This window comes from Sebastes umbrosus, chromosome 24 (genome assembly GCF_015220745.1).
Source record: "Sebastes umbrosus isolate fSebUmb1 chromosome 24, fSebUmb1.pri, whole genome shotgun sequence".
Classification (NCBI taxonomy): domain Eukaryota; kingdom Metazoa; phylum Chordata; class Actinopteri; order Perciformes; family Sebastidae; genus Sebastes; species Sebastes umbrosus.
This window is the reverse complement of record NC_051292.1, coordinates 11,311,842-11,332,774: the sequence shown is the minus strand read 5'-3', so window position 1 is coordinate 11,332,774 and position 20,933 is coordinate 11,311,842. Positions and strand designations below refer to the sequence as shown.

Below are 20,933 nucleotides of genomic sequence, written 5' to 3'. Positions count from 1 at the left end.
AACTTTATCTGCTGTTTGGTGACGGGCCGGTAAAGTACAGTTGGAAACAGCTGCCAAAAAACGAGAGCAGTTGCAGGCCGGAAAAGACCAAATAATGACCTGAAAGCTGCTAAAACGCTCCATCGAACTGAGTGAAACAGCAGAGTCAGGCGTGGGTTGGTCACTACGATCAACCCCGGCCAAATGCAAGTAGTCATGTGACCCATAGTTGATATAAAAGTATTGATTATAGATGCTTCAAATAGCAAATATGTGTTCTCTTCCTTAGTGTGCTTCTTTATGGAAGTTTTTATTGGACTTTATTAGTTGTAATCCACAAATGACATTCCGCAAATGTGTACCATGATTTCCAAATATTCCACTATCCACAAACATGTATTTTTGTATTTGTGTTGTGTAACGTCACATCCACGTTTGTATTTGTATTTGCAAATCGCGCTGTATTTATGCGGATGTGACGTTACACAACACAAATACAAATATACGTTTTGCGGGTAGTGAAATATTTGCAGATCATGGTACATATTTGTGAATTGTCTTCTGCGGATTACAACTATTATCTACAGATCTGCTGCGGTACCAATCGGACAAAATTCTGGAAACAAACAGGAGGAAAGTTACAAATGTCGTGCGATCTGCAAATGCGCAAATATCATTCCACGTGTAGAAATAGATGCACAAATGCGTAAATATCACTTTACGTGTAAACCTTAGAATACGTATTTACAGAGTAAGTTATGTGTATTTGCAAATCGATCTTTATTTTTGTGGATGTGACATTACACAACACAAATACAAAAATACATATTTGTGGATTGTGAAATATTTGCAGATCATGGCACACATTTGTGGAATGTCTTCTGTGGATTACAACTAATAAAGTCCAATAAAAACGTCCATACTTCTGGCCTTATACAGGAAGCTGTGGAAGGTAGGTTAGGTTATTAAGCGTGTTTTCATATTAGGTACGATTTGACTGGTACCATGCCTGAGTCGGCTTCACACCTTTTGAGAACAGTACCTGAGTACACATGATCCGTACTCGAAGACCACCTTTTCAAGTGGGACTTGAGTATGGATCGATGAACCGTGCTCAAGTACGGTACACAGTGTTCATACTAATCAAATAAACTGGACATTGGGGTCGTTGTACTTGGTGTGAAGTTCAAATTTGCTGCCATGGCAACAGGGTTAGTTATCAACCTCTCTTAGATTTCTTCTACAGTATACACAGCATCTTTGCACCCCAATAAATGGCTGATAAACAATGTAAAATAATCAACTTTTAATGGTTGCCACTTTAAGTTTGCATTTGTCATGATGGACAGCTAAGGACTAAGTCAGCTGTGCGGTTTCGATAGCTACCTCTGTATTCGTTTTCTGTGATGTATACTGTACAACATTAGGTACCCATACTCTAAGATTATATAATATACTTTTGTTTTTATTGCCATTGGAAGGGAAGTCTGATTATCGTGTCTTTCTTCCAACTAAATACCGTTATAAACCAGTCACACGTTCTGTCCTTTTTTTTTATCTCAAGGTCAAACGGGTGTTTGAGGAGACACTTTTATATAAAACCACCAAGGATATTTGTGCTTAATTAGAACCGGAAAGAAAACCAGTCACAAAAAAGTTCTGCGCTCAAGAAGTCCAACTCTCTGGAGTTTAACTGCAGTTTCCCCTGAACTTCCATCCGCCGCAGCTACAAACTGTCTAGTGCACTGTTTTTAAAGTTCTGTCTTTGCGAGTGACACAAAACCCTTATTTGCCTGCAATTTCCCTCATTGGTATCAAAGGTTAAATGGTAAGAGGGCTGATCAGGTATTGTCTGCGCTAGACGAGCTCATTAATGTGTCACAATTCATTATCAGAGCCTTGTCCTCACCTTGTCAGGTGGCTAATGGGAATATCAATCATAGGCTTCCCCATCACGACCCTTCTCACATCTTCGCCGTGCATCTCGCCTCTGTTGACTCCTCATCCCGAAATACCAGCAGGCCCAAACAGATCTGTCTGGAACAAATGTCAAACACAATTCGGCTCAGGAGTAAACACCCACAAACACGGCTGCCATACAGAGTGCCATTCTTCTCTCCGCATAGCCGAGGTGCCGCCGCCGCTGCTGTTTTACAGATGTTTCCAGCTGTTGTATTCGGATAGAGTGTGTTCATTGTGACAAGGTGATGAGCCTTTGTGGACAAAAGGAAAATGATGAGCTTTTATTGTTGCCTGTAGGAAAGACGAAGTGCTCGCAGCAAAAAAGCTGATAGGAATTCATAGGCAGGAAATATAATATCAAGTATGCAAATAAACGAAGCAATAGAATTAATAGATAAGATTAGACAGGACAAGATAAAACAAGTTAAGATACACACAAGAGGCACAGAACAAAGAGGTAGAAACAGTTTAATAGAAAAAAGTATGAAGAAATGGCACAAAAATAACAGTTGGAAAGCAAATAAATACAGCTATAACAAAATAACATGACATCAATTTTTATAAGATGTTACATATCAGCATGGTAGTTTAAATAGAATAGATAGTAAATTAAAATTTAATTGAAATTTGGTTTGAATTTGATTTAAAATATTATTTAATTTTCAATATTATTTAATTTTAGAATTTAATTTAATGTAATTTAAAATCCAATTATTTTATTTCTTTTTAATGTTATATCCCGTTTAATTAATGATTTAATGTAATTATATTTGTTATGTTCATTTATTTTTTTCTATAGTTTTATTTTAACTTAATTTTTACAAAATTAGATTTTTTTTAATTTCATTTTGTTTTTAATTTGACTGAATTTAGTATAATTTAATTACATTTTAAATTGATCTAATTTTATTCAGAATATATTTTATATTTGAATTTAAATTGTATATCTAATTTAATGATGATTTAATGTAATTACATTTGTTATGTTCATTTCTTTATAATTTCGTTTTAACATAATTTTTACATAATTATTTTTTTATTTCATTTGATTTCATTTTTTTGATTTTTGATTTTTTTTTTTTAACTCCCAAAGTACATGTATTTAATAATGTTTTTCATGAAAGACCTTTTAATATAATTTTATTTAATTTTTAATTTCATAAAAAAATATTTATTTAATTTAGAATATATTTTTGATTTTTATTCTATATCTTATTTAATTTAGCATTTAATGTAATTACATTTGTTATGTTCATTCAATTTGACTGGACTGAGTCTCTTAACTCCAAAAACTACATGTATTTAATAATGTTCTTCATCAAAAGACCTTCAAATGTTCAGTTTATCCCTGATGGCCCTGAACACCCCACACAGGTGTTGATAAGGGGGGTCGTGATAGATCCTAACAGGTGCAACAAAATTAGTGCAAGCAGTCCTGAGATCAGACCTAATCAGTCAACATAGATGAAAACACTTGTGTAGATGGACTAAGGCTCTTTGCACAGTGAGCACAAGGACAAAGGCACGAGACATACATAGCACACTGTGGTGTTATACTTTATGTATTACCATGTATTTTATGTATCGTAGCCTTGCCGGTATTTTTAGCAATTTTTAAGCAAGATAGATTTTTTTCTTGCAGAAAAACAGAGATCCTGGTAAGACATTTTTCTTTCATGTGTTTTAATAATATTGCTTGACGCTGCATATTAAAAAGGTGTTTTTTTATGAGGGAGATTCAGGTTGAATTTAACACTTCAACACACCTGCGCCCAGGTCTTGCCTGAATAAAAACATTCGCATAGAAATTAAAAGAATCAAAGAGAGTCCTTGTATAATCGGCTTAATTGGGTTCTGAATCCATTAAATAAACATAATAAAAAAGGGTCTCAATGAGAAAGCTGGTGCTGTTGGATGTTATCCTCTGATTTTTTAGTATTTACTTTATCTGTAATTAGTTAAAGTAGGTAATTATAACAGAAAATATACAGTAGTGATGTATTAATTCCATTTTGCATCAATGCGGTTGCTTTCATTTTTCAATATTTTTATTTCCAACATAATAAAATGACACAATACAAAGACCTACAATTAAGACATACTAAAAAAACACAAAACAAAAACACACCCAGATACACACAAAAAGAACAACAAAGAAATAAAATAAAAATAAATGTATTGCGATTCTACAAGAATTGCGATTCGATATTGGGATTTATTACGATTTTTGTTAACTTTTATAACACTAAACCATGGGAATAAGTTGAATCATACACTTCTCGGGACTTTTACTTTGGAAAACTCTTCGGGTATTCAAGTGGCCAAATGGAGAGTCCGCCTGGTCCCATCCTTACTAAACCCGGTACCGGGTTTGTCAGGTAAAAGAGGGTTAACAGGCGGATCTTTACTCTTTCGGACCTGCTGGTTTATTGTAACATGCTGAATATGATGATATAGTGGTCTATTGATAAGAAAGAGGAGGTAATTGTGAAAGGAAAAGTATAGTGCAGAGAGAGCGACATGAATGAGCCACAATTCCCAGAGCATTTCTTCTCTTCTTTCTCTGTTTTCTTCTCCTTCGCCACCTTTTTTTGTTTGTTTCAAGTTGATATAGAGCCAAAGGTGAGAGGAGTTCATCGACTTGGACAGCTCGATAGCAGGCGCTGCCTCCAAAGCTCCTCGACTCTCAAATTGCCTGTAATTTCATTTTTGTGTGTAAATATGTGTTTCTTGTCAGGTGCGTGGCGGGCGAGAAGAAAAACAGGCACGCAGACAGCTCTGACAAGCAATTACACCGCGGCTTGTTTGGGAGGCAGGCCGGGATGAGCTCCGGTAGGCTGGCGGGGCAGAAGATTGAATACTCCAGAGACGGGGGAGGAAAATGGCCAGAGGGAGAACACTGGTGAGACAACCACGGGCGTCACACTGTTTGTTTGTTTTCCCTATATTCTAATACTTGTGTTGTTGATTGAGCACGTCTGAAGTGATGGAAGGAATTGATTTGCTGCAAATCAGGCACGCAAGCCGCCAACACAACAGCTCGTTTGTTGGAGACTTTGTGTTTAGGCAGAACGTCATAACACAAGAGGTCCGAGGTTTGAATCCTGCTGAAATCATCCTGAAGCGTCTTGAAGTATGACGATGTGAAAGTTATAGACACATTCCAGTTTAAATATTTAGTTATTAATAAATAATAATATTCACAGTAAATAGGCCCTCCTGCCTGCACATACCGAGGAGGTTGCGAGAACGGTGGTTGCTATGGAACATACACTGGCAGACAGCATATTCCTTTGTTCATTACAGACTAGCGTTATATTGATTTCATAATTTGGGTCTTTATTTGTATTATTGTATGTTGCCATTTATTGTTCAACCACTGAAAACTGCCCAGTGTCAGTAGGATGACTAGGCTTGCACTAGGCTTGCCTTTTATTGTCGGTGGTGGAGTTGTGTTGCGTGGCGTGGCGAGGATGTTTCTTCGCTCCCAGAGTTTCAGTTGCTAATTCACTCTCTCTCACCTGAAATCACATACTATGCACTACATACTCAATATGTGTACTATCATTCAACATGTGAATAAACAGCAGTATGTGTCTTTTTGGACGCACTGAGCAGTAATTTACATCGTCACTTCCTGAAAGCCTCCTTGCCGGTTTGAGACGTGTAACCATGGCAACTCGTGTCAACCTCATGTGACCAAAATGACGGTTTATGAGAAGCAAAGTCTGAATTAATTTGAAACATATTACTCCTAGCAAAGTGGATTCTTATACTTACAGTCAAATTGAACCGTTATGAACATTGTCGTCCCTACGGCATTGCATTCTGGGATATTTATGCCGCAGTGTCTAGCGTTCCAGCGTGTGGGTATTATATCACGGCTATGAACCAATCAGGTTGCCTATTTGAGCTACCCATTTTATAATCACAATTATATATTTTATCCCAGAAACAAGCTTTACATCTGGAGTAACAATCGCTTTGTTTACTATACAAGGCTATTTGTGCAACTGGAAATGCCTTATAACTCTATATATGAATATTACATACCTCTTGATTGTGGCTTAAATGAAGGAAACTCTTTTTACCATTAAACATGGCATCAAATTTCATAATTTCAATAACTAATTATGTTGTCCAAAATGCATATGATTGCACGATAATGGTTCTTATGAACATTTTATGAGGTGCAGTCCCTGTTTATTTGTCCCAATCAATGAACCGACCGTGTAGACGTTAAGCTAGTTTACAGTTCATCTTGTGTCTTTGTGTCATTGTGTTTGAAACACACTGCAGTGCTGATACAGCGTCTGCTGCACACAGCCACACAAAGTGCAGAGTATGTTCAATTTGGACACAACAGTGGCGTTCAATAAAAGAAATCCTCCATCCATCCATTTTCTCAACCATAAAAAAAGAAACGGGTCTGACAGCAGTTTTTCCTCAGGTCTGCTCTACGGCATGGCGTCACGCCAAGGCCACAACCTTCCCAGCCATGCTGCCATCAAAGCAGATATCACTTCGGCAGTCTATAGCGGTGCAGCAGACCGTGCTGACAGTGGTTGCATGTGATACGTAACCTTCCCGCGGTGCACACATATGTGGATGTCAGGGGGAAGTGGCTTTGACAGATGGGCGGGCCGGCCCAGCTCTTCCCCGGCCCTGAACCGGGAAGTCTCGCCCTCGGGGTGGGCGTCCCAGAGCGAAGTGAGACGGCTCTGTGGGAGCGAGTACTGTTAGTCCATTCAGGGATGTTCCATTAACTTGATTAATGGCCTAATTACCGCCAATAAACACTCCTCGGAGATAAGAAGCAGAAAGGAGGAGGAAGGTTGGGGCAGTAGAACCGGGCTCTCTCTCATGGTCAGTCAGTCACAGTTGTTCTTTTGTTCCTAAAGAACACAAACCTGAACACTTTTTTTAACCTGGAAGTTGCTGGAAGCTGCCCAGTAAATCCACAGTAATGTTTTGGCCTCTGAGCAGTTCCATTGGAGCAGATGGGGGATAACTGCCTTGCTCAAGGGCATCGTAGTGGTAGTGATGAAAGAAGGGCAAACGCTTTTTTTCCACCACTCAGATTCATGCTGCCAGTTCAAGATCGAATCAGCGCTCTAAATTTCAGTCCAACATTTCAACGGAGTCAACATCAGTAGTTTCACTCAAGGTGGCTATTTAAATCTGCTCCGAGCTTTTACGTAAAGATGAACTTTAGTGAATATTAAAACACTAATTTGGGTCATTTAATAATTGCAAGCTGTCATGTCAGTGCTGATCTTTGAGAGAATGGAGAATCAGAGAATCTCCTGATGGAGGATCATGTTAGTTTTGTACAAGTCTGTATGACCTTCCTGAATTAAAATAGCACTCCGCTGATTTAGCATTGCACTCTTGAGGCTCATGATGATAGCTGTTTAAAGTTAAATATCAAATTCGATGCAGCAGAACAAAAAGCCTTGTATTTTTTATTCCACTCTGTCTTCCTTGTCAAAACCTAGAGTCTACATTACCCACAATGCAACTCGATAGTCAACAGTTTGAGTGTGTTTTACCACCCGCTGAATACTCAATTCTGATTGGTCAATCACGGCCTTCTACTGTCTGTTATTTCTTTAAAGCAGACCGTTGCTGTGTATAACAGACCGTTGCTATGGGCGCAGTTCTGATCTCGGACTCTTATTGATTTCTTAAGTAACAATGACCGGCTCGCTGTACATTATCCTTTACTTATCAGTCTCATAGATATGGGTTAGAAGGGGCCTGTTACACCTACTAGTAGGTTCAGAAGGCTGTTATCATCTATTCACATGATTGTTTACCGATACAAATACTAGAGGACAATGCCGACCTCTAAGGGCCGTAGTAATTATGAAATTATGATTTTCCTAAACCTAACCAAGTAGTTTTGTTGCCGAAACATAAATATGTTGTTTTGTTTCAATTCACAACGTTAAGTTCCACTTTCACAACGTAGTAGGTGCAGTTTGGGCCGTCTGAAGCATTAGAATGGTAGTTATAACTGCTGAAAAAGCCCATTCAATCACCTGATGACATTTGAAATGAGCGGTTATAGATGTGACGTTTTTTTTTCAACTCACCTCGTACAATCATATTGAGGTATATTTGTGATTTATATGAGCAGATTTAACTTATTTACTTATATCATTTTTAAAAACAGGGTCCCAAGGCCAGGTTGGCTACCTTGTATGTTCACCAATTCACACTGATGGCACTCTGGTTTAGTCTGAAAGCATCTCTACTTTTATAGTTACATCTGAGCTGATGGATGAAATTGGATTTTCAAAACCAGTTTCCAGCTTTAAAGAATAGAAAAAAGCTATAATGTTGAATGTAATGTAGGTATAATCCTCATCGGAAGGACACAAAAAAACAGATGTAAACTCTACAAATTGTGTTTCCATCCCTCTGAAAATAGCATCTGATTGTGAAACAAATAGCCCCCACAAACGCTTTGGAGTAGCGTGTCTGGTGCCCCCTCTGCCATCTCCGATCGGCGTGTGGGCGGCTCGCTTCGGCCTCGCTTCCCTCTCCCCTCGTCTCCCTCTACAGATGTGGGTTGAGAGTGTTGCGGGGCCTTTGCTCTCTCGCTGAAAGAGGCAAGGAAGCGAGCCTTCATCCTCCTCCACACTAGTCTGAAATGCAGCCAAGTTCGGCGGAGGCTGCCGCGACCCGCACTGTGCAACACTTACAAGTAGTTCAAAGGCTGCTTCCTGCTCCATGACGCGGAACAGAAATGTGGATTTCTCTGGTAATTAGCGAAGTAGGGCGGCGAAATGAGTGGAATTGATTGCGCGTTTGTGCATTACGATCAACGTGTGGGCATTTAAAAGCTGAAGAATTGATCGATGTGTTATCACTCGCAGTTGTCGGAGAACTTTCCCACGGCTTGAACTCTACTACTTTACTTCGTTCTTGCTTTCTTTAACTCTGCAAATCATTCAGTTGTTAGCTTCATTTTGAGTCCCCTCTCGCAGCATTGTTGTCGACTCGCTCTGGAATGCTGACATTTTCCGTTAAAGTAAGGTCTTTGGCCCTTTTCTCGGGGAACAACGTGTATAAAATGGGACTCTCCTATATTGTTTTCATTGATTCTGTCATGGCAACCTTGTAACCGAGCCCTGCTTCATAATTGGATTGCTGCATTGGACACAATAAGCTTCAATTCCCCAGCAAAAGGCGGAAACGCTTGTCTTTTTTTTTTTTCTTGTGCGATGCAAAGCTTGCGGAGAAACGAGCAGCAAAGATCAGATTTCACACACACAGAGCTGTTTGAAACGTACAGTAACAGCATGAAAAGAAACAGTAAAGGGAAAGAGAGTTTTCTCATTAATTTAAACCCAGGGAGTAGAGTTAATAATTGTGTGATTAAAGTTTAATGATGAAGGATAAGACCTATTTTCTTGTATTTATCTTCAGGCACATTGTATTCCGCGAGCGTTATTGAGGAATGCTAAATTCTCCCCTCTCCGTTTTACAGTAATTGGCAAGATTCAGAACCTGCCTGGATCCACACACTTACCCGAAAAAAAAAACAAGAAAATGGCTGTCAGGAGATAAAACTGCAAAATAAGCTTTGTTATCCTGTCGATACAGAGACTTTGTGATGTTAGCTGTTAATGATGGACTCTGTCTGATGGTAGGAAGTCACACTGGATCCATCTGTTTTGGGAATTTTCTTTGAGGCGTGCAGAGCAGCAACGACGGACTGTTCTGCTTTGTTTTAATCAATTATTTTCGAGAGAAGTCTCAAACCAAATGTGATGAAGTCCTGCGTGTATATATTGTTGAAAAGAAAAGCTTAATTAATCGCAAATTAATCACCCATTTTTAATTTGTTCAAAATGTACCTTTAAAGGGAGATTTGGGTGCGTTGTGCCGCCCGTTTCAATCAACCGATTGAATGGGCGTTATCAGCGGTTATCAGCCTCATAGATATGGGTCAGAAGGGGTCTGCTACACCTGCTAGTAGGCGCAGAAGGCCGTTATCGTCTATTCACACGGTTTATACCGATAGGAACACAAGAAGACGATGCCGACCTCTTGTGGTAATTATGACGGGAGCAAAAGAGGAAGTCAGGTGACGTAGTATGAAGAGCGACAAAGGCAGCGTCGGGAGGAGGTCTGGGTAGATGGATGGGTCAACAAACCCAGGAGACCGCTGTTTGTGTCCCGCGTGAAACCAAAAGTCAATGTATTTTAGCAAACTTTTGTTACGAAAATTATTAATTAACGCCGCATACCTAAGTTATGTAACAAACATACTTATTTTTAACTAGGGCTGTCGATCAATTAAAATATTTAATCACGATTAATCGCACATGGCAGTGGGCAAATATGCTGCTTTATTCAAATGTATGTATATATTTATTATTTATTATTACATATATATATATATATATATATAGTTTCCAGCCCTTATATAAATATCAGGGTTTGATTTTGTGAAAATCTTAAGGATTATAACTTTTAGTAAAGTCTTTTTTTAATACAGGCTATAAGATCTGACACATAATTAATTCTAATAGCTCATTCATTTTGTAAAATGCATTCATAGAAACTTATGCAGTTTACATATTTGTATGTCCTTAAGATCATCTTTCAGTTTCTGATTCAGAAGAGACAAGTTGACGTTTTCATTAAAACTACATTCAAAAAGTTACTGTAAGAAATGCACAATGAGTTGTATTCATCATGACAGGAGAAAGGTGAAAATTGCTTGTTTAGAAGATGAAAAAGGAATTACCCCGAAACAAAATAAATCTTGATTTAACAGGATTCATATTTTTAGGGAGATCTCTTGTCTTCGCAAGAATGCACAAACAGGTAATTTGTGCTCGGGGCTTTACAAACAACAGAGTTGAAATTAAAATCGCCAGCGGCCCCTGCGATTATTACAAATCACTACATGTCAACAGCTCATATTGATCGTGCGCAAGAAGAAGTTAGTGGAATTGACGGCTGTAATCTGAGCTGATTGTTTTCAGATGTCCTAACTGGTTCTTCTGAAACTCTGAAACAAAAGCGAAGGAGGTCTTCACCGTCGTCTCAGCACGTTAACAGGATCTGTCATTGTTGTTTTTCCCCTCCTGTTTGAGCAAATGGAGATGGAGAGCACGGTGGCACGACAGATGGCATCTCACACCCTCGCCATCCCCTGAGCCCACTCAGTGACCAGTGCCATGCTGCCACTCCGGGCACAGTCACTGTGAGGCAGAATTCATTAGCGGGATCAGGCTGGCCGGTCAGACTCGGAACCAACATTTCCTGTGTCATTTCCTTTTTTTCCACGGAGCTCAGTTTGTCACCCTAGTTGTTGCTGCGAGTGCAAAAAAAAAAAAAACACCCCACCAATGACCGATGGTACTTTAGCCTTGTGGTGAAGCTCCAAAACGAGTCATTGATTCGGGAAATGAAACTACTTTGAGCCAAACCAACTGTGTGTAAACACTCTTTGTCGCTACACACCAAAACAAATCCATACAGAAGACCTTCGCGAGGGATTTTCAAACACCTCATTCTGTCACAGCGCGGGGATTGCGGTGGCGATAAATGGATCGAGGCAACCAATTCACAGGAGAATAACCTTTGCCGGCGCGCTCTAACCTCGTTTCTTGCCACATCTCAGTCGCTTATGTTTGGCCTTTTTTATACAAATCACATTAGGGCCCATTTTGGAGCAATTCAATACTTTGAATTGGAATGAAATAGAAACTTCTGCTAAGGTGCAGCTGCATCATCGGCAGTAGAGTCATTGCCCTTCTTGTGTTTTGAAATGAATAGCTCTCTGAAAGGCAGTGGATGACAGGAAAGCTGCAGGTCTAGTTAGCGAATGGAGAAATTCTCAGCCGGGTTGCATTTTAAATAACTAATTTTGCTATATTTCAAGGATACTCAACATTAGTATCTTGTGTTGTTTTTCCACCCGTCTTGCATCAAAGACGATGATTCCTTTGGCTGTCTGGCAAGAATCGAAGACTATACAGCGGCGTACTACGGCGTTACTTATGTACGATAGTAACATGACAAATAAATCAATGTTTGGGTTGAAATAACTACAGAAGTGGTGTTGCTTAAATAAGGAAGTTTGGTGACAACTAAATCAACGTTTGGGTTAAAAAAACTACGAAAGTGGCGTTAATTAATTACGGAAGTTAAGTGACAAATAAATCAACGTTTGGGTTGAAATAACTACGGAAGTGGCGTTACTTAATTACGGAAGTTAAGTGACAACTAAATCAACGTTTGGGTTAAAAAAACTATGAAAGTGGCGTTACTTAATTACGGAAGTTAAGTGACAACTAAATCAACGTTTAGGTTAAAATAACTACGGAAGTGGCGTAACTTAAGTACGGAAGTTAAGTGACAAATAAGTCAACGTTTGGGTTAAAATAACTACAGAAGTGGCGTAATTTAAGTACGGAAGTTACATGACAAATAAATCAACGTTTGGGTTCAAATAACTATGGGTGTGGCGTTACTTAAGTACCGAAGTTAAGTGAAAAATATATCAACGTATGGGTTAAAATAACTACAGAAGTGGTGTAATTGAAGTACGGAAGTTAAGTGACAACTAAATCAACGTTTGGGTTCAAATAACTCCGGAAGTGACGTAATTTAAGTACGGACGTTACATGACAAATAAATCAACGTTTGGGTTAAAATAACTATGGAAATGGCGTTACTTAAGTACGGAAGTTACATGACAAATATATCAACGTTTGGGTTAAAATAACTACAGAAGTGGTGTAATTGAAGTACGGAAGTTAAGTGACAACTAAATCAACGTTTGGGTTCAAATAACTCCGGAAGTGACGTAATTTAAGTACGGACGTTACATGACAAATAAATCAACGTCTGGGTTAAAATAACTATGGAAATGGCGTTACTTAAGTACGGAAGTTAAGTGATAAATAAGTCAACGTCTGGGTTAAAATAACAACGGAAGTGGCGTTACTTAAGTACGGAAGTTACGTGACAATAAATCAAAGACTTTTGCTATATTTCAAGGATACTCAACATTAATATCCTGTGTTGTGTTTCCACCCATCTTGCATCAAAGACTCGATGAATCCTTGGCAAGAATCAAAGACGCCTCTCCCCTCCACATCTGGCGTCGTCTGCTGTTTTTCATGCTCATAATCTTAAATTGGCACAGGATGAGCACAGTTGGTCAGCTCTATTTCCGTCCAGTCCAGTCAGCCCGCCTGTTTATCTTGAGCGTCTAGAAACAACTTAGTCCCCAGAAAGCGAGAGGAGCTGCAGCGATGTTCCTTATTACATATTCCCCCTGAAGAACTCCACACTATGTTCACTGAAAAACTCTGGCTCCCGAGACAGACTGACTAACTCTCACTCTCTTACAAACAACATGACTCCTGGATTTCCAAAACCTGAGCAGAATAGCAAAGAAGGGAGGAGACGCACTCGATGGAATATGGCACCATTTTATTAGACAGATTTCAGCGCGTCCTGTAACACGATTAGGTTTCAGAATCTGGGAAGTTGAGATTTGCAAACAAACATAAACACATCAGACGTAACAAGTAGCTACAGCCTCACCTCCATGAGCAGATTTGCGAATATTTCCTTGCATTATACAATGTTTCCTACCCAATAAGCCTCAGAGTAAATAATGATTTCCCCACATGCCTCTGTTTGACTCCCAGTTAAATCCTGTCTGAATGTAATGCAATATGCATTATCAATTTGCTTCTGAGGAACGGTGGGAAGTCCAGGGTCCAACAGCACCACCCTCTGACCGCCTCGCGGAACCGCAGGTGCTCTCCAAGTCTCCATGCATGACTCATAAAGCAAATTATGCATCCAGGATATGTGTCAGATTAGCTGTATGATGGGCAAGTAGCAGTAATATTTGGTAATAATTGAAAAGTGTTGAGTGTGGAGGCTTTGGCTTGTCCGTCAGTCAGATCCAAAGCAAAATAGTGCAGACAGTGTTCAAATATTCTGGGGTGCTTTTTGGCTGTTTACTGAGGTTTGGCACTGTAAGATAATGACACTCGAGGTGAATATCATGAGTTTCCAGGTTCTGGAAGACACCAAAAACACACACCAAGGAGGCAGTCGGCGTCTTGACACCTCCGCTTGAGCAAATCCGACACATGTCCACTCCGCGATCAGCCGATAGCCCCGACAAACTCCTCAAACTCGTCCCCCGAGAGTTAAAAAAAATCCCACCGACAACATCACGTCACCTCTGCGGTCTCCTCCCGTACACTGGAGACGCACTCCTGTCCGTCACCGCTCGCCGCCGGGGGGGTTTGCCACAGACACGCGCTGACATCACAATTAAACCGAGATCGCCCACGGTCATCCATCAAATGCACTCCAACCCCCCAAACACACACACAAACAGTGAGAGGAGAGCAGCGTCTCCCTGCATGCTAAGAGGGGAGGTATGCATCTCGTGCTGGCAGCCCCACAAAGCATCTTGATTGGGGTGCGAAAGATACATTTTCAGCCTCAATTGGGCGGCAGTCGACATTATTCAGCTCTGAGTGGATTTTCCTCCGAGATAAAAGAACACTATGCTTCTCCATTTTTTTCCTCCCCTTCTGTTTTGAGTTAATATTATCACTAGCCTATACGCTTTCTCTGCTAACACCCCCCCAGTGAGTACTCAGCCGTACCACCGAGGTGCAGATAATATCCCGAGTATCAAGGAAGATGCCCTCTTAGGGGCCCCCGGCACTCGGCAGGCTCGCGGCCCCGCGATTCTGATCTCATCAAGCGAGCACGTCCGCCTCCATTAGTCTCTGGCATTGTGCTCGAAATTGCTCTGACTTGTCGGGTGATTACCTCAAATGAACAATTAAGCGGCTGGCTGTCACAATAACTTGCTCCCCGTCTGTGAATTGGCTCGCCGGTTTTAACGGCTGCTGCTGCCGCCGCCATCAAGGTGCTCCAAATAAATGATCCATTCTGGAGGGGAAATGTCAGCTCATAGCCCTCATAATGAATCGGTGCGCAACATCTAGTCGCAATACAGTGTAAAGCGGGTGATGAAAGGGAACTGCTATTGGACAATGAATACGTTGGCAGAAGGAGGTGAGCCACAAAGAGATCGGTTTATGGCGAAAAGCATTTTTCGTTGTAAAAAAGTAGAATAGAGTGGAGAATATGTCACATGCACCAGATGCTTTAGGAGGGTTTGAATGGAAGTCATTACATTTAAGTCATGTATTTGTCACAATGAAATGTTGCTGTGTGTAGTGAGGGGAATCTACAGTATAGACTTTGAAAAATATCAGCATTTTTTTCCATTTACTGACAGCACAGTGTAAGAAAACCGGCATTATTCTGGCTCACTTAAACATATCCTCATACAACGGTTTGTATGGTATCTCACGAAAAGTTATTCCTTATTTTCCGGTCATGTACAGCAACACGTATCAATTTCCGCTGCATACAATCTTTTCAAAATAAACTTCTTTATTCACAGGAAATAGCTTGGTTAGGTTTAGGAAAAGATCGTGGTTTGGGTTAGTACGGAAGTTACGTGACAAATAAATCAACATTTGGGTTACTTTTCGTTCCCCTTTAACAATCCAACTTTATATTTTTAGACTAAAAATGGGAGTTAAGATGGAAGAAAAAGGTGAATGTATTTAGCCTCTTTGTCGCCCTTCTTCTTTTTCTTTCTGTGATATCTTATTACTTTAACTAATAATTCAAGAGTTGCTCCACGCACAGGTTTCACAAGAACCTCCCAGGTGCTGATAAATCCCAATTCAAAAATCGGTTAAGTAGTTGAGTAGCTTCGAGCTGAACCTAACGGAACCTGTGGCGTTGGTCGGAGAGTTGCACTTATTATTTGATAAACATGAACTGCTGAAGATATACTGTTATGAGCCTCCTGCTGTGCAATGATTCCATCTAGAGCTGAAATGTTGAAGTCATTTTTCGAGCATGAAGGCCAAACATTTGATGGTTCCAGCCAATCTCAAACTCCAATGTAAACCCTCCTGCGGCGTTATTCAACGGTCGGAGCAAGTGACGTACTATTAATTGCGCGAGAGTACGTTCGGGGGCCGTGGATGGGTCAAGCAAACACAAGACTTTCAACCAGGAGACCGCTGTTCGTGTCCCGTGTGAAACTAAAAAGAGTTATTTTTTCACATCACTCGTCGGTATCGTCAGTCCCCGAAAGTCACGTGAGTCGCTAGTCAGTGAAGTTAACGTCAACCACGACCGTTTCCTAACCCTAACTAAGTGGTTTTGTTGCCTCAACTTAACGTCCTGTGAAAACGCAAGTTTATTTTGAAAGGACACTATGCATGTAGGGGTCTCCGATGCCAAAGGGCGCAGACCAAGCGGCAGTATTTGACAAGTTGGGAGTGAGAATGCGTTGGTTCCAGGGTCTTTTGTTGCTTTTCTTGGTCTTGGGCGGTCAAAGTGATGCAGCCTCACCGTGTAAAGGATGGACTTCATCTCCGGGGCTCAAAACCAAAATGCAGGCCTTGTTTAAGCAGATCTGTAGAGAGGCACAGCCACTGATGACAACTTGCTCGAGTTGTTTGTTTGTACTCTTCCCTCCTCATCGCACAGCAATTCTACATTCATCACTGTGTTTCCCCCATGCCCTCCCCAATCACCCAGCACAGAATTGAGAGCAAATCTAGTCTGCTCCGATTGGTCTCAGCCACGGTGGGCAAGTCATCAGAAGCAGCAGCCATTGGTTCCGGACGCATCTCTATGAAGCGTAGACATCCACTAGAATGAAGTCGAAGTCTGTGTGTGTGTGGTTTAGTGTGTCTGTGTACCTCTCAGGCAAGTTGAGGAGAGCCCCCCGCGAAGGAAATCCTGCATCAGCGCCGACCAGATTACCGATCAGAGCGTGACCAATGTCAGAACGCGCGGAGTGCAGTAATGCGGCCTAATGGTGAGACAAGCCAGGGACTCTTTAATGGTAATGAATACACAATGTGAGCCCAAGGCAGGATGAGAGGGAGGGGGGAGTCGTGACCAGACTGGTGAGGAGGGAGAGATAACCACGGTGTGTGGGAAAGGAGAGGAAGCTTTAATGTTTACTGTGAGTGGACAAAAAAACAGAAACACCTTACACAGTGCATCCGAATGACGTGCAAAAATATAGAAAAAAAATGAGTTTCAAAGTTTATTCTTGACCTTGGATCACAAGTTTATAACTGTTCTGGAGCTTTTGACCGCATCACATGATCTTCTTCAGCACCAATTAAAGGTGCTCTCTACGATATCCTATGTAAAGATATAGAGTAGTGATGTCTACCTGAGCAGAGAATGAAGTCGCTCTCCCTCTGTTGTAATCCAAGTTTCTCCGTGCTTTGTTGACATCGCCGGGCCGGCCAGGCATGCCTTTTAGTGCATATTCGTGCATGCAATCGTGCCCCACTGGCTAGCTCACGGCCACTATTTTGCATTGCACTCATACGGCGGTTACAGCTGATAACGCCGTCCCGACCAATTTCAAATGCGTATTTCTGATTTTCCTGTGTTCCAGGCAGCCACTGGTTTGCATTCACGCCTCTAAAATCAATTCCCAGAGTCGTCATATTGAACATTATGTCTGCTCATAAGTTATCATTGTGTGGTGCTGCAAGTGATTGATTTGAAAAGAAGCATTACCATGGTGTCCCTTTGACAATACAAACATGTATCTTACGTTTCAGATCTCTACAAGTTGATTTTTTTATACAATATGCAAAACCTGTGGCTACTCGGGAAGTACTGAAAACTAATTGACAGTTCCAAAAGCAGTGATATGCTTTGGAAAATGCTCAACGGTAATGTAAAGTACTTGAGACTTGTAGAAAATAGACTTTTTTCAAGACAGACACTTGTCTCACTGTTGCAGGAAAAAGCACCAATTTTGTAAACTTTTCCAAATTTGAATCAAACCAAAAACTTAAAACTGTTGGTTTGAATGTGAAACGTTTCTTTAAATAGCTTCTCCAGTAGTAGTAGTAAACAGAGAGGAGGATGGAGGGAGGTGGCGATGTGGAGAGAGTGGTTGCAGCTGAGCCTCTCTTGTAGTATTTCTCATTTACTGTCCCTGTCTGTTGTGTGCACAGCCTTTCTCTCCCCGTGTGATGATTCTCAGCCTGTGTGTAACAAAGGCTTCGTTCAGTGGCAGGGCCAATAAAAACAGGAATTAAACATGATCAGAGCGGCTCTTCACCTTCCTCATATCCTCCTGCGGAAGCCCACGGAGACTCGGTGCCGGCCTCTCTACTGTACGGACGACTTTCGCTGACTTTCTCAGTCTTTATCGGCCTCTCTTTTCACTTATCTTCAGGCCATTTGGGGGTCTGCACCATTTCTCGTTGGCATTTCTATTAGTGAGCTTGATTGTGGCGATCAGAGGGAGGCTGGTGGACATGTAGGGAAGTCACAGTAGCAATGGAGGAAAGCAGAAAATACAGTGAAGAAATTGTATGTCCAAAAAAAATCTTGTTAGTAGTGGCACTATGAATGAAGACAAACATGATTTGTATATTGCTGCACAGGTTGGTCTTATAATTACATTACTGTGTATGTTCTATATAGCAAGTCTATGGAAACCCACTTCCACCAGAGGAAAGAGAAAAACAAATGCTTGTTTATTAGCAAATGTTAGCATGCTAACATGCAAAACTAAGATGCCAAACCAGTAGGCTACCTCCAGGTCTGAGAAGTGAAGTCCATGTGCAGTCTTTCTAATAGCCAGCAGGGGGCGACTCCTCTGGTTGCAAAAACAAGTCTGATTGTATAGAAGTCTGTGAGAAAATGAGCCTACTTCTCACTTGATTTATTACCTCAGTAAACATTGTAAACATGAGTTTATGGTCTCAATCGCTAATTTCAAGTCTTCTTCACTACAGCGTGATGTTCATTTAGTAAATTATGGTCCCATTTAGAGTCAAATAGACCATAAAGCGGGGGCTACCTTGCGATTGACAGGTCGCTACCATGGCGTTGTCCGTGTTTTCGTCTTAGAACTTTAACCCTTAAGTTAATTGTAACTTTTTGGGCGCCTAAAAATGTCTTACTCAGCATTGGGTTGTACTTAGCTCCACCCTCTCGTGTCACTTCTGGTTGCAAAAAAAAATCCAAGATGGCGACAGCCAAAATGCTGAACTCGAGGCTTCAAAACGGCCGTCCACAAACCAATGGGTGACGTCACGGTGACTAAGTCCACTTATTATATACAATCTATGTGGCAAACATGCAAAACATTCTAGCTAAACATTAGCATGTTAACATTGTCCTGAGCATGTTAGCATTCTGGCAAGCATGGTGGTAGACTCTTGGTCATATAACTTAGTATCTCAGAATTACAACGTACTATGGATATTTTTACTTTAGTCATTTGTATTCCTCTACGTTTTCATTCCTAACATTTTTTTTTTTTTTTTGGCGTAAATGGGCTTCCATACCAGCCACTGATCTTCTAGACATCCGCAGTTTTTTTGGGTCATCCATGCAAAAACTGATGGCAGTGCTGTATTATATTGACATTTAGGAATATTTATTATATATCAGGAGTATTTATGAAAATCACAGTGTAAAGGCTGAGGCTAAGGAGTGACCACACTGAACCAAATGATCAGTAAAGTAAATAAGGATTTTGCCGACTATCCTTTTGAAGTGAGCAGACATGAAATAGCTGTAATTTCAATCCATACATTTATGTAAAATAGTCTTTCTTAAACTCCCCCAGAGCTTTTTTTTTAAAGAATTATAACAGTATATGTAAACAAACAGGTTTATTCTATTGTTTGTTTGTTTTTCTCTCCTCTCTTTTCCTTTTTATCCCTCCTTCAAGCTCTCCCATCGTTTAAATCATTTGTAAAAGGTGGATTCTGATAAGATGGTGAACACAGAGGGGCTATCATGTGGAAAAAAGATGGACTCTAGATAGACTTAAAGCATACAGATCTCTTGAAGTCGCTCTTTGCCTTAGGAAATCCATTATTTGGATGATTACCTCCTGCTCGTGAACCAAGCTACCGCGGCAAGCGCGACCGTCGGCAGTCAAAACGGACTCGCATTAAAATGCAGCTCAGAGTCCACACAGTCTATTGGATCCTATCGGAAGGTGAAATCTCTCAGCCAAATTGATCTGTTTCAACACACATCCCTAGATTACATTCTACAATAGATTAGAGGACTGTGGGGGGGAAAAAGGCATTAGCAGATATTCTCTTTTGTCAGCAGAATGGTGAGAGAGTGGGAACTTTTTCAGTACCGGGGACGGAAAGTACAACACAGACAGAAGAGCGCACTATATTGAATTCATAGAAATGTAATCATCTTCAATATTTAAGATATTAAACAATGTTGCTCGGTCAGGCCTGGTATTAATTGTCTTTGATCCGTCCGTTTAATCCAAAGAAGTAAAATGAAACTGAAAATTCACACAATATAGTGCGGTTCTAAAGTTGCTTTTAAAGCACTTTTCTAAGTGCGTATAAAATGACAAAAACTTTGAGATATAAAAGATTTTTGAGACAAATTAAAGGCAGTTTTTGAAACTCTACACATATTTGGTTATCTAATCGTCGTTGCTCAATATTACAACTGACGATGTCACTTTAAATCAGGGCCGCCAAGACAAATCTGAAGGGTCGTAAAATGATTAAAAAGATAGGAAAGCAGAAAATGTATGTGCGCTACACAAAATTGTGTGTATTTTGTCAGACATTCATCTAGTTTTTGAAATTTTGTGAATTTCTGGATGATTTGACCTCTTTTGTCACAACCGGTAGACATACAGTTACATATCTGTTAAATCAACCAGGCTGCATTAAATGCCGTATGAACGACACGGTATTTGCAAGTAATTTCGCATGAAATAAGAACACCACTCTTGCTTTTGGCGTGTCATTTGTACGCCATGTAGTCTGACTGCAATGCAAACTAGGGCTGTCAAACTTAACGTGCCCCACTAATTTCTTTAACGCATTAACTCAACTTGCAATTTTTAGGTTGTAGTG

General features: G+C 40.5%; 1 protein-coding gene across 1 annotated transcript in view; it reads left to right on the top strand.

The window, feature by feature from the left end:
* LOC119484032 overlaps nucleotides 1-20,933 on the top strand; it is a 55,427-nt gene that overhangs the window by 6,376 nt on the left and 28,118 nt on the right. The window contains exon 4 of the mRNA XM_037762591.1: nucleotides 4,679-4,843. Coding sequence (XP_037618519.1) covers nucleotides 4,679-4,843 — 165 coding nt within the window. The remainder of the gene's footprint in view (nucleotides 1-4,678; nucleotides 4,844-20,933) is intronic.